Here is a 12,062-nt window from a genome sequence, read left to right on the forward strand (position 1 = left end):
ATTTCCTTGACACAGTCGGCACTACTCGTACTATCCCTGGACGAGAACCGATTTAGGTGGTAGAAGCTCGTTCAGCTATAAGTCGGCTGGTACCTATGTACCTTTACCTTGGTAGGTAGTTGAAGCTGCACCGGCGAAGAAGGCGGAGGTACAGCGGACCAACAAGTACCGCCAAGTGCGAAAAAAGAGTCCATCATCATTCTATTTCGATGATGGAATGAACACTGCCGGCCTCAGGGTGGTGCCTTCCACCTTGCAGGCGCTTTGCTTCTGTACCTACCTACATAAGCCCATCTGTTCCGCCCATCTTCCAGCTCTAGGTAGTAAACTAGACGTGCTCTGCTACAACCTCTCTGCCTTGTTCAGGCATCGACATCGATATTGACATTGTAGGTATCTGTTTATTTGATTCATCTCATCGTCACCGCCACCGTTCATTCATTCGCTCCACGCGCCTCTCTTTTGGCTGCAGCCGTCTGCCTGTTGCGCCGCTGCGAGACGCTGCGAGACGCTGCAAGGCGCTGCAGGACGCTGCGATCGATCCGTGCAACCCGCCAACCCGCCTCGCGAAACGACGAAACTTGCTGACACTGGCTGATCCGAGACAATCAAATACTACCCGACCTTGCCTGGCCAGGCTTCTTGCTTTTGCCTCGCCTCGCCTCGCCTCGCTGCACCTGTACAGGTACATAAAGAAGAAACAAGGGCCTGCCAAAAGGGGCGACGGGACAACGACTCTCTCAACACCACGACGACGATCCAACTCCATCGGCTCAAAGCGGCAACCTCTTTTGACCCTTCACCTACGATATTCGGCCATCCATTATTGAACCCATCCATTCTTTGACACACGATTTACCTTCGACACCGTCTAAAACAGCAGCAGCTTATCCTGCATTCTCGTACTCTCTCGTACTCACGTCGTATCGCGCCCGTCCCTGTCAGTGCAGCGTCACTTGACCAGCACTGCGACATCCTTCTTTCGGACTGGCGGCGGCTCACTAACCGCCTTTTCCCTCGTCTGGCCTCGTATCTGATCTGGAGTCACCCCACCCCGACGGGGCCTGAATGATGCAAACAGCTGCAGAAGCTGGGGAAGAAGCGCGGCCATCGCCATCCGTGGCAGTGGCAAAGTCGCCCTCGCGCTCTCATGGGCCGGAATCCCACAGTCCATGTATGTCTTGACCCGGCGGTGGTGAGAGGAAGGGAGGCGGACCAAAGAACGAAGCAAAGGAGCAAACGAAGCACCATCCCGTTCCCTCCCATCATCGCTTTCCTCTTTTAACTTTCTTTTGTCACTTGTTTTCACTGCTCTCGTCTGCTGGCAAGCTCCGTCATATGCTCCATCTGCGTGCTCTATCCCGCCGTAGGACTCGCTTCTCGTGCTGGCCCTTGCTGTCCCGTGTCTAAGCGGCACGTCGACTTTAGATGTTCGCCGTCATCTGTTCGTTCGCATCTGTTCCCGGCCCTCCCTGCTGACTTTCTATCGCAGTGTCGACCTCCGGAAGGCTGAAATACGCCGATCCTCGCAGCCTCCCAAGCTTCCCGTCTTCCGGTCTGAGCCCAGGCGGCGCAGCAGCCAGCGCCGCGGCATCTCTCGGCTGGTTCACTCACAAGCCCATCGAGGTGTGGAAGCCGGACAAGGCATCATCGGCATCGGCCGCCGCAGTTCTGGCCAGAGACTACAAGATGTCACCGATGTGGGAGCCCGCCATGGACGGAACGGGCACCAAGGCGGCCGTGCTGGCCGTCGGCTCTGCCAGCACCGCATACAGACAGTCGAGCGTCAAGAAGCCTTCGTACGATTCGTGGGGCAGTTCGGCCGCCACGCAGGCCTTCAGCGCCAGCGCGAGGCGGCCAGACCCGGAGCCGGAGCCGGTCACGCTGACCACGTCGCACGGGAGCTCTGCCGCCACGCAGGCGTTCCATGCGAGCCGAGTCCAATCGGCAAAAGCGGCCAGCTCACCGCCCGGCTCCCCTAGGGAGAAGTCCCTGGTGGCTGCCAAGGGAGCCATGGCTCCCTCGAAGCTCAGCACACCTCGCTCGAGACTGCGGTCAATCTCCAACCCTCAGGAATCGTTGCTTCCAGACGCAACCAAGGCTTCTGTGAGTGCTCTGAATGGGGCATCCATAGCTCATCGTGCTGCGATGAACAAGTCGCCAGCAGTCGAGGACACCGGCGCAATTCCAGTCACCACCATGACCCGCAACATGTTCACCTCACACCCTCCCGTAAAGCCCGAAGTCGATGAACAGACCGACAACGAAAGGATTCACCAGTCAGCGGTGGAGATGGCAAAGAAAATGTACCGGCAGCAGCAGAGGCGGCACGAGGGCGATGGCGGGGAATCCGGGGCTGGAGAGACCTCGACGAATGGCTATGTCGACTTACAGGAAGCGGCGTACAGGCAAGCGCAGGCACGTCTCGCCAAGCTCCAAGATGAGCACGACAGAAATCGACGATACCACGAATACTATGGCGCTGATAGGCCCCTGCGCCGCCGGTTTACCATTGGCAACAAGCTGCGCCGTCGATCCGCCAGTGACAGCGACATGGAAGGCCGTGCTCGCTCCGACCTGATACGCCAACAAATGACCCTCTTCTCCTCCAGACTCGAACAAGTGGACGAAGAGAAGCGTCAACGAGACCGAGAAGCCCTTTACACGGCTGCGCAGCGCAACGTCAAGGCCAGCCTCCAGGGAATGGACGAGAAAGTCTACCTCGAGACTGGAAAGATGAACCCCACGGTTCTGGGTGACTGGCAATTCAGAGCCCAGCAGACTGCCCAGCTTCGACATGATACAAGAACGGAAGGCGACGGCAGGGTGGATATCGGAGGCGGAGTATTCATGGACGCGGACGAAATCGATGCCATCGCCGCCAGGAGAGTCAGGCCCGTACTTGATAACATCCACGAGAAGGCCGAGGCCGAACGGGAGCGTGTGGCGGCGGCTCGAATGGAAGAAGAAGCAAACAAGGCCGAGGCCGAGAGAGAAAAGGCCCGCGAACGGGAGCTGAAAGAGCTTCACAAGAAGGCCAAAGGTATGTTGGAAAGATAACGGCCGCATTGTCTCGGTCTGCTGCTATCGTGTTTTGGTGAACTGTTTCTGACAGCTGTTTGTCGACAGAAGAGGATAAGCAACAGGAAAAGGCCAGAAGGCAACAAGAGAAGCAAGAGGAGAAGCAGAAGAGAGAGGAAGAAAAGATGGCCAAAGTCGAACAGAAGAAGCTGGCCAAGGAGGAAAAGCGCAAGTCCAGGACGGAGCCGGAGGCGGCTTCGGGGGCCTTCGACTCAAGGATGCAGGGAGAAACGGAAGGGCGAGAGGCGGACCCGCAGAGCAGGCGAAATTCCAGCGTGCCAGAAGTGACCACTCCGCCCGCGCAGCAGGAGACTGCCGCAAACATGGCCGACAGCTCACCAAAGAAGTCACCCGAAGCACCCACGTCACCGACGGCACGGGTCAAGGGCTGGATCAAGAATCGCTTCACACGAGGCAAGTCCCTCAGCGAGCCGGAAGAGAAGAAGAAGAGCTTCGTCGGCGGCGCCGCGCTGAGGGACTCTGGCCCGGGTGGCAGCACGGGCAGCCTGGAGAACCGCTCGTCCAGCATGCGTGAAGTGACGCTTGCAGGGAGGAGCGGCGTCGAAGAGACTGCCGAAGTTCATCCCCAGCTTCTGAACAGGGACTCTCGCGGCGTGAGCCCGGTCAGCTCGGGAAGTCGCAGAAGCAGTGATGTCGAGAGCTTCGAGACGCCTCGGGCCATCCTGGATCAACCCCCGCGACAGGGTAACAGCCCCATGCGGGACTCTCGGTTCAAAGAAATGATGGATCAATGAGAGTCTTTGTGCTTTTCTTCTGCTGCTTGGGTGTAAAATGTCTGACCTGGTGGACGAGGGCTGATTGTTGTCTGCCCGGATATACGATGATGGCGTTTGGCAAACATTCCTGGGTTTTCATCCCCCTTTTTGTTTTTTTTTATACCACTACTAAGCGCCATATTTTTCATGTATAATCCTTGTAATAGTCATGAATAACCAGAATATCATCGTTGGAGATGTAACGGGTCGGAGAATTATGCCATGAGGGCCATAGTTGTGCTTTCCTCACGCTGACGGCGTCAACGGTCCCAGAGTGCATGCATGATCGTTTCTCATTATGTCGAAAACTACAAGATTAAGAATTGATACCTTGGGGGGGGGGGTGCAAAACGATAAAAATACATTAATGATTTGGTACTTGTAGACATCTAGATTATAGAAATAAACGTTGCATGATGACATGCTCAACCTGTTAAACGCCATGTTGGATGCTTCTTGACTCCCTTTTCGTTCCTCTCTCTCGTTAGTCGTACACGTTTGCGACAATAACAAACCAAAACTAAAGAAGAGAACCCTCAATGTTACGGCATTATTCCCTGCGCTCAGCTCAGCTCATGCAAACTCCATTCATTGAAAGGCATATCGGTTGTAATCGTCTCGGTTGTAGTCGGTGCTGCCGTGCTGGCTATTGTTGGCCGACTCCATCTCGTGGGCCTTTGTGAAGCGGGCGGTGACGGGCTTGGTGCGGATGGCGGGGAGGAGGTCGACGACGAAGGAGAGGATGTAAAAGGTGAAGATGAAGGCGATGACCCATTCGAAGACGGCGGCGACGTTTTCGTTGTTGCTCCAGTTGGTGGCGACGAAGACGATTGCGAGGACGAACTCGACGATGACGAAGGTGAGTTTTATCCAGAAGGAGATGCGGAGGATGCGGTGCTGGCGGTTGTCTGTTTTTGAGAGGAAAATCACGCATGAGCATTCTGGCATCGTTTTTTTTTTGGTACGAGACGATCTCTTTTCGATAAACTTACATATTCCAAGATCATAGTACTCCCAGCAGATGAAGACGGCGGACAAGAGGTACCCGGCAATGAAGAGCAGGAGGAAAATGTCATGCGCCTTGTGGTGGTGGTGCGTGTCAAAGATGGACAGGAGAATCAGGCCGGCGGTGCCGATGACGGCAAAGACGATGCTGACGACGGCCAGGACCTTTTCCTTGACGGTGGTGTTGGGCACGAGGCGGCCGTTGTGCCGCAGCCAGCGCTCGGCGGCAAAGGCGAGGTCGAGGAAGACGGTGGTGACGGCGGAGCCGGCGATGAAGAGGGGCTTGAGCTTGCTGGCGCCAATGTCGCTGATGAAGGCGATCTGGTCGTCGTTGCCCATCCACGAGTAGTGCGTCGTGTTTGTGTCGACGACCCAGTAGAGGAGGAGGCCGAGGAGCATGCCGCACCAGACGAGGCTGGAGATGACGGGGAGGATCTGGGGGGAAAACTGTGGTTAGGAACGTGTGGCTTTTGGCGGAAGGGGGGGGACGTTGTTGTTGTTGTTGTTGTTGTTGTTGTTTTGCTTGGGGGCGTTGCTTTACCCAGTATGATATGAGGCCTCTGGCAGCCATGGCGGTTTGGCTAGATTGTTGTTTTGTGTTTGTGGCTGGCTGGCTGGTTGGCTGGGCTGGGTTGGGGCTGGTTTTCTCGACTTTCTATGAGGGAGTGGAGGATTGAAGCTACAGCGGACGGTATAATGTGGTGTATATCAACTACTGGGATAGGCGGGAAGTGAATGAGCGCTGCCAAGGGGAATCATGAACGAGAGCCTGGGAATCGAAGAAGGAAGAGGTTGAAGAGAACAAGAGAGATGCCGTGATGATGATCAGGAGAGCGAGCTACAAGTACTACAAGGCCCAAACAAGCCAACGGAGAGCGGACAAACTGCTTTCGCCCGGTTCTAGTGTGTACATGTGTACTTTGCTATCTGGAATGCAGATCCTGGTTCTTCCGCGAGCTTCTGCAAGTATTCACTCAACTTCCCAAGTAAAACACCATGGCCATGTACCTCGTCCGGATTACCGAAGCGCAAGACATAATGGAAGCGCAAGCACAAGCAAAGCAGACCACGCATGGCATAATTCCTTGGCACGCGCGACCCTTGACGCAGTTCGGCCATCGATGACGTAGTTCGTAGGGCTATGACGGAAGCGACTGGCGCTAGTGGCGGGTTTGACGGGGTTTTAGACGGCAAAGCTTGTCCTGGTTGGGTAGGCGGGGTTACCGATCCGGAGGCCGGGGTGAATGTGATTGGATGAGGACCAATTCGATTTTTTTGCTCTTTTTTCCTTTTCCGTTTTTTTCAATGTTCTTTTTTCCCCGTCTTGTCCGTGTTTTTGTCTGCATAACATAAAGTACGTACTAATGGGGGAGAAGGACAATTAGTCATGATGACTTCGTTTTGTGGTGGCTTGGTTGCCAGTCAGATGGCGGCGCATGGCTGTGTGTGTGGATGAAGCGGACTTTGGACGCGTGTCTTGTGGCGTTCAGGAAGAAGATGAACTCATTTTCCGTCCGCAATTCCTGACGTGAATCAAAACCGGCCGGTCGGGTTCGGCTCAAGATACGAGTAGTGAGTAGTATGCTCGAATAGTAAATTCATCCAAATATGGAAACTTGTCAAGGACGTGTTTGTGATTCATCAATCTTCCAATGTATAGGAAATCGAACAAAGCAAGATGACCACAACCGCCCGTTCCTGGTACCTTGTTATTGTTGAGAGTATAAACGTATCACATCGGCCAGTGATTGTCGCCTGCATATGTCGTCCAAGCGGGCTTCGCGGATTTCGATTTGCCAATTTAGTAGAACAGCTAGGGGGCCTTCACCCATCAGCGTACCAGAAGGCATGCATGGTGGCATGGGTAATGGCACTGCTGCCCTGCTGTACTGGTTTCCGAACCGTTTGTCGATTGAGTCGAACAAAGCAAAGACTTCGCCCGGGTCGAGGAGGCTGCCAAGCCCATTGTCGGGCTTGCGAAGGCCTAGACTGACGGGATCGGGAAGATCTATGGGGGCCCAACATGTCTTGTCTGCCTCTCCGTGTCGCCAAGGGGCATCCAGTGTATACCCGATGCCAGTCCTACTGAAAAATGTATCCGGGTGATTCTCGCCGAGCATCTCTTTACGAAGCTCAAAGCATTGTTGTTCCATCTTGCGTGCCTCTTCGCCTTGACCGACCGCATGCAAGACCCCCGCGAGATTGTCCATGCTGAGTAGGGCATCCAGTGTATACCCGATGCAAATCCTACTGAAAAATGTATCCGGGTGATTCTCGCCGAGCGTCTCTTTACGAAGCTCAAAGCATTGTTTTTCCATCCTGCGTGCCTCTTTACCCTGACCGACCGTATGCAAGACCCCCGCGAGATTGTCCATGCTGAGTAGGGTATGTGGATGGCTTTTCCCCAGTGCTCTCTCATGGAGTTTGAATGAGCGACGACCCATCTTCTCCGCCTCCTTCCATTTGCCTTGTCTAAGCAACAGCTTCGTGATGCTATTCATGGTGGTCATGGTACCCGGATGATGTTCCCCTAGGCTTTGCTCGCGGAGGCTGAGCGTTTGCAGATATATCTTCTCCGCTGCTTCAAGTTTGCCCAGTGCCTCGAGAGCAAACCCAAAACGATCTCTGATTGAGAGTGTGCATGGATGGATTTTGCCAAACGTCTCTTCCCAATGCTCGAGTGCTTGCCAACCCACCTGCTCTACTTGCTCAAATCGTGATAGCAGAAAGTTACCGTGGACAAGCTTCCTAAGAAGCTGGGCTGCTTCTTCCTCGCCCACGAACTCATCTCCAAGCTTCAAGACAGCCTCGACGTGCGTTAGGTCCTTTTTCCATTTGTCGCTGTTCTCGGCCTCCGGAAAGGGAAGCGCCTGGTCAAGTCGCTTCATGGCAGATCTTGCGCACTGCTTCAGTTGCCCTTCCTTGTCTAGCCAGTTTCGCATGGCTAATCGCACAAGGCGATGCATATCAAAGGAGTCACAGCCTTCCCGCTGTACAATAAACGCAAATGCCTTGAGCGTACCGATCGCGTCCATGGCGTCGATGCCTTTGGCTGTCGGCAATAGAGACTTGGGAATATCCTTCTCCGCCAGCATGCTCATGAACTTCAGGTATTCCGCCGCCAGCGGGTTGTGCTTCAATATTTGGTTGAACGAGATTAGCCACGTCGTGGCCACGGCATTCTGAACCTCCCTATATCGATGTCGATCCTCGAAATTTCGGCTGAGTAGGTCAATCATGTCCTCAGGGTCCGACTCACAGAGCTCGAGGTAGTCCACGGTCGAGATGTACTTCGCTGCCATGTACGCCGAAGCCTGTCGAATGGCTAGCGGTAGGTTTGCGAGGAAGTCGAGTAATTTCTTCGTGGCCTCCACGTTGCTCGTCTGGCTCTCTGTCAAGCCGTGCTGCAGTAGGCTCAAGGCTTCATCCTGGCCCATTTCGGCGACGTGGATGATGTTCCTTGACGGGATATCGAGCCTCACCCCTGCCTCGTGGTTCCGTGTCGTGAAAAGAATCGAACCCCTTCGACTGAATGGCAGATGGGCCGAAAGTCCAGCAGCTCCGAGCAGCAGAGTGACATCGTCCGCGTTATCAACTATCAAGAGCCAGCTGTCACTGCTCTCGTCGCTTAAAGCAGTCTTGACCAGCTGCTTGACGTTGGCGCCATTGTCATCAATGTTCTTGATGTTGAGATGTCTGCCGATATTGCGATAGGCAGACTCGAAGCTGGCCGCGTCCAACGCAGGTACCCAGAAGACGGAGCAGTCGGGATGCTCATCACGGATCATGTATGAGGCCTCTATCGCAAGCTGCGTCTTGCCAACTCCTCCGAGGCCTTCAAGAGCAGTCCTCTGGCAGTCATCCTTGTTCGCGCTTGGTCGGATCATTGCCAGAAGCTCTGACAGAATGGCTTGTCTCCCGACGAAATTCTGGTTCCGTCCAAAGGGGACCAGGAAATGACACTTTGGTGGCTCTTCGACAGGTCGGACACCATCCCTTTCCGCTTGAATGGGACGTAACACCCTATCCGTCTGGATGTATCGTTCGAGAATAGCCTTTGAAGCAGCTGCCGCCGTGGCTGCTGCAAAGTTCTGCCACTTCTTGTTCTTGTGACAATCAGCGTAATCGCACACGCCCTTGACGACGATGCATGGGGTTTCCTCCCACACCCCAGCCCCTTCCATCTCAAACGCAATGACGTCTTCTTTCCTGGCGATTCTATCTCGGTCTTCCCCCGACTTCATCACCGTGTCACCTGACGCAACGGCGCCAATATGGACGGTCGGAGATGTCGCCTTGTCTTGCTCGTCTTGCACCTTGCCTCGCTTCCTTGGAACGAGGTAATCTTCGTCACATCCTAGCTCATCACACGACAAGCCAAGCGCCTCGTCGCATACTGGATCTTTTCTTCCATGGCACTTGTTGCAAATGCAAGTCGTCGAGTTGCGGTGCTTGTGGCGATAGCTCGATTCGAATAGCCGATCTTCAGATATCCCAGGATAGTCATACTTGGCTTGGTGCCTCAGAGCCCTTTCCTGGAGCTGCTTGAGAAATTGGCATGTCTTGTCTCGAAGCTTGTCTCGGCCGTTGGCTGTGGCGAACATCGCCAAAAGACTGCCGGTATTTCTGTCATGTTTTCTCAGATTGTCTTGGGCGGTGTCTTTGCGTTGGAACTCATCGGGATATCTTCTGCCAAAGTCGTATTGAACGAGAGTCTTGCTAATGACGACATCGCCCAGCAGAATCTCTTCTTGGCCATTGTAGGGCACGCCGCCACAGATTCCTGCAAGAATCACGAGCCTCAGACCTCGATAGCTTGTCCGCATGTGAGCGGCCGCCGAGGCGGCGTTGACCTTGCCCATGTGAGTCAACAGAGCCAGCACGACATCATGTTTGCCTATACGACCAGTTGTGTAGATGTTGGCGTCTCCAGCCGCCCGATTGTATAGATCGCCGTCTTCATCCCAGAACTCGTCGAACAGGAGAGCAACGGCGTCGTACTCGAGCGGCAACGCGCAGATGATGGCGACCTCGAAGTCTTCGCGGCACGACGGTCGTGATGGCATCATGAGGATCTGGCTCTGTTTCTTTCAGCTCGGGCATTCAAGGATCCTAGCCGTAGTATCAAAGTAGGCTTGCCCGGTTGAGGGCCGTCGTATTAGCTGACGAATGCCTTGTCGCGGCTCCGGCAGCCCATCAACTCGGTGATGAAGAGTAGAGGAAGCCAGTTGGAGTATCTCATCGCAAGGCCCCCGGGAAATTGAGGCCCAAAGTACATGTTGGTACGAACCAATTACAGGTATGAAGTGGCAACCCCGCCCCGAGTCTTGGAGGCCTGACGAGTGCCCGTCTGAGGCAACAGCTTGGGCACGTTGTTTCCAGCAAAGTACCATGAAGGTATCCTCGGGACCCAGGAGTACCTACCGATGTGTACGTACATGGTGGTTAACCGTGCTCCCATTTCTCCTAATAGGGAGGGAGTGTGCCCCCATGCCTGAAGCGTGGGATGTGAGAAGATTTGGCACCACGGCAATCATTCCACCTCATGTTGCAACCAACTATTACATGTACACAACTATAGGCAGTTTCGCATTAGCAAGAGCACACGTGGATCTCCAATACCTAATGGTTCACCGTCACGGTCTGCGCCATTCTGTCATGACTCTTTGGTGCTCTCTAGGGTACATACATGCATGCATGCACCGGGGGCTTACATCAGGATTGGGTGGCATTTGATGATGGGGAATATCCATAGGAGCCTCCAGGCCACGCCAGGAGTGCTATTCCCCTAGCCTTCACAGAGTTGAAGCGTGCTTTTCAGGATAATCAAAGACGCCGATGAGAACAAAAGAATTGGCATCGTCACGCATCTCCATCAAGATGCGCTGCTTCCCGTATATTTTCGCGAAGTAACAGCTGGAATATGCGGCGCCGAAAAGTTGCATATGGCTTAAGCGACACCAGTATATGTTGTATGAGCACCGGTTCTTGCGCCAGTGGAGTTGAACAAGGGACATCAAGCCTTTTTAGGAAAGCAGACGATATCTCGGCGGTGAAAAGATGAATGTGCTTCTCCTTGTAGCTTGTCATCAAGACCTGGGGCTTGTAGATCCGTTAGTTTGCATGCCGTGATCGATATATGAGCAACCGTTGGCAAGGAGAAATCATACTCGAAAGCCTCTCTCCGCACCATTGTTGCTCTCAAGTGCCGCTCGCTGACCTTGTGCCAGCGCTATCATGAGTGCTAGGATATAGGGATCGTTACAGTAATTGCTTGGTGTTAGTCTTCTCAACTGGAGGCTGCGCAAAGAACTCGTGGCTTCACTCTGGCGGACTCCTCTGTAAGCTTTTACCCTATCGTAGCGTTGGTTCTCAATGTCAAAGCGATCGATGCAGGCCGCGAAAGGTATGTTGCTTCGTTGACCAGTACAGTCACCAACCAGAATGCAAGGGAGGTTGCAGGAACGGTCATCAAAGTGGAAGTATATTCCCGCCCTGACCCGAGGAATCAACATCAGAATGCATGCATCAAGAGACAACAGAGCGTGAGACTCTCACCTATAGTGGATGGAGAAATGCTCGTCAGACGCGAGAATCCGTCCCAGCTGTGCCTCGCGCCATGCGAAGTCCCCAGCCCCTCGACCGCGGCGAGAGGCCAGTTGCCTCACGTAACGGGCGTCAAGATTATCTTGCAGCTGCTTTTCTGTAGGCACCTGAGCATATAGGTACCCAGACGCGGGTTCTGGTATCGGCTGCTCAAACGAGCACTCCAAGAGCTCGAGATGACGATGAGTCCATTCCACGGGATGCAAAACGAGCCTCTCGCGGCAGTGCAAGCGAAGGAGCTGGTTGATTGACGGAGTGGCCGTTGGGGCTTTTGGAGGCATTGTAGGAGCCATCTGCTCTGCTCTAAACTGTTGAATATGAAAGAAGTGGTGAGAGAGTCTGGTCCGGACGAGACGTAACGCACACTGGAGAAGGATTAGTTCGCCAGGGGGGGGTTCATGGGCTCAGTTCAGCCTGACTCAACTGCTCGCTTATATAAGATATGTTTCTGCTGCCTAAGCCCATACCTTGAAGGTACATGTATGTATTGACACCATGAGATTGAATGAACAAAACGAGTAAAGACACAATCTTCGGTGTCTGACTTATATCGGCCTGTGCTTTGGACAAGCCTCTCTGCTGTCATTAACCCAT

General features: G+C 54.0%; 4 protein-coding genes across 4 annotated transcripts; 1 reads left to right on the forward strand and 3 right to left on the reverse strand.

The window, feature by feature from the left end:
• Positions 1-1,087: 1,087 nt before the first annotated feature.
• Positions 1,088-3,836, forward strand: CCMA1212_002413 (uncharacterized protein; the record flags this gene model as incomplete). Its single annotated transcript, XM_073699795.1, has 3 exons — positions 1,088-1,174; positions 1,509-3,043; positions 3,130-3,836. Coding segments are annotated over exons 1-3 (2,244 nt in total). The 5' UTR covers positions 1,088-1,172.
• A 609-nt stretch (positions 3,837-4,445) lies between these two features.
• CCMA1212_002414 (Protein sfk1) lies at positions 4,446-5,533 on the reverse strand (the record flags this gene model as incomplete). Its single annotated transcript, XM_073699796.1, has 3 exons — positions 5,404-5,533; positions 4,850-5,297; positions 4,446-4,765 (listed from the first exon to the last, which is right to left on the reverse strand). Exons 1-3 carry the CDS (start codon positions 5,431-5,433, stop codon positions 4,446-4,448), a joined length of 798 nt encoding a protein of 265 aa, XP_073561316.1. The 5' UTR covers positions 5,434-5,533.
• A 1,038-nt stretch (positions 5,534-6,571) lies between these two features.
• CCMA1212_002415 (uncharacterized protein) lies at positions 6,572-9,928 on the reverse strand (the record flags this gene model as incomplete). Its single annotated transcript, XM_073699797.1, has 1 exon — positions 6,572-9,928. One exon carries the CDS (start codon positions 9,926-9,928, stop codon positions 6,572-6,574), a length of 3,357 nt encoding a protein of 1,118 aa, XP_073561315.1.
• Positions 9,929-10,724: 796 nt separating this feature from the next.
• On the reverse strand, positions 10,725-11,861 carry CCMA1212_002416 (uncharacterized protein; the record flags this gene model as incomplete). The annotated part of the gene is made up of 3 exons (XM_073699798.1): positions 10,725-10,964; positions 11,033-11,357; positions 11,421-11,861. Coding segments are annotated over 3 exons (1,005 nt in total), but the record flags the coding sequence as incomplete, so codon positions are not given.
• Between the last annotated feature and the right edge of the window lie 201 nt (positions 11,862-12,062).

Source organism: Trichoderma ghanense, assembly GCF_004382785.1.
Source record: "Trichoderma ghanense strain CCMA-1212 chromosome Unknown scaffold_2, whole genome shotgun sequence".
Classification (NCBI taxonomy): Eukaryota; Fungi; Ascomycota; class Sordariomycetes; order Hypocreales; family Hypocreaceae; genus Trichoderma; species Trichoderma ghanense.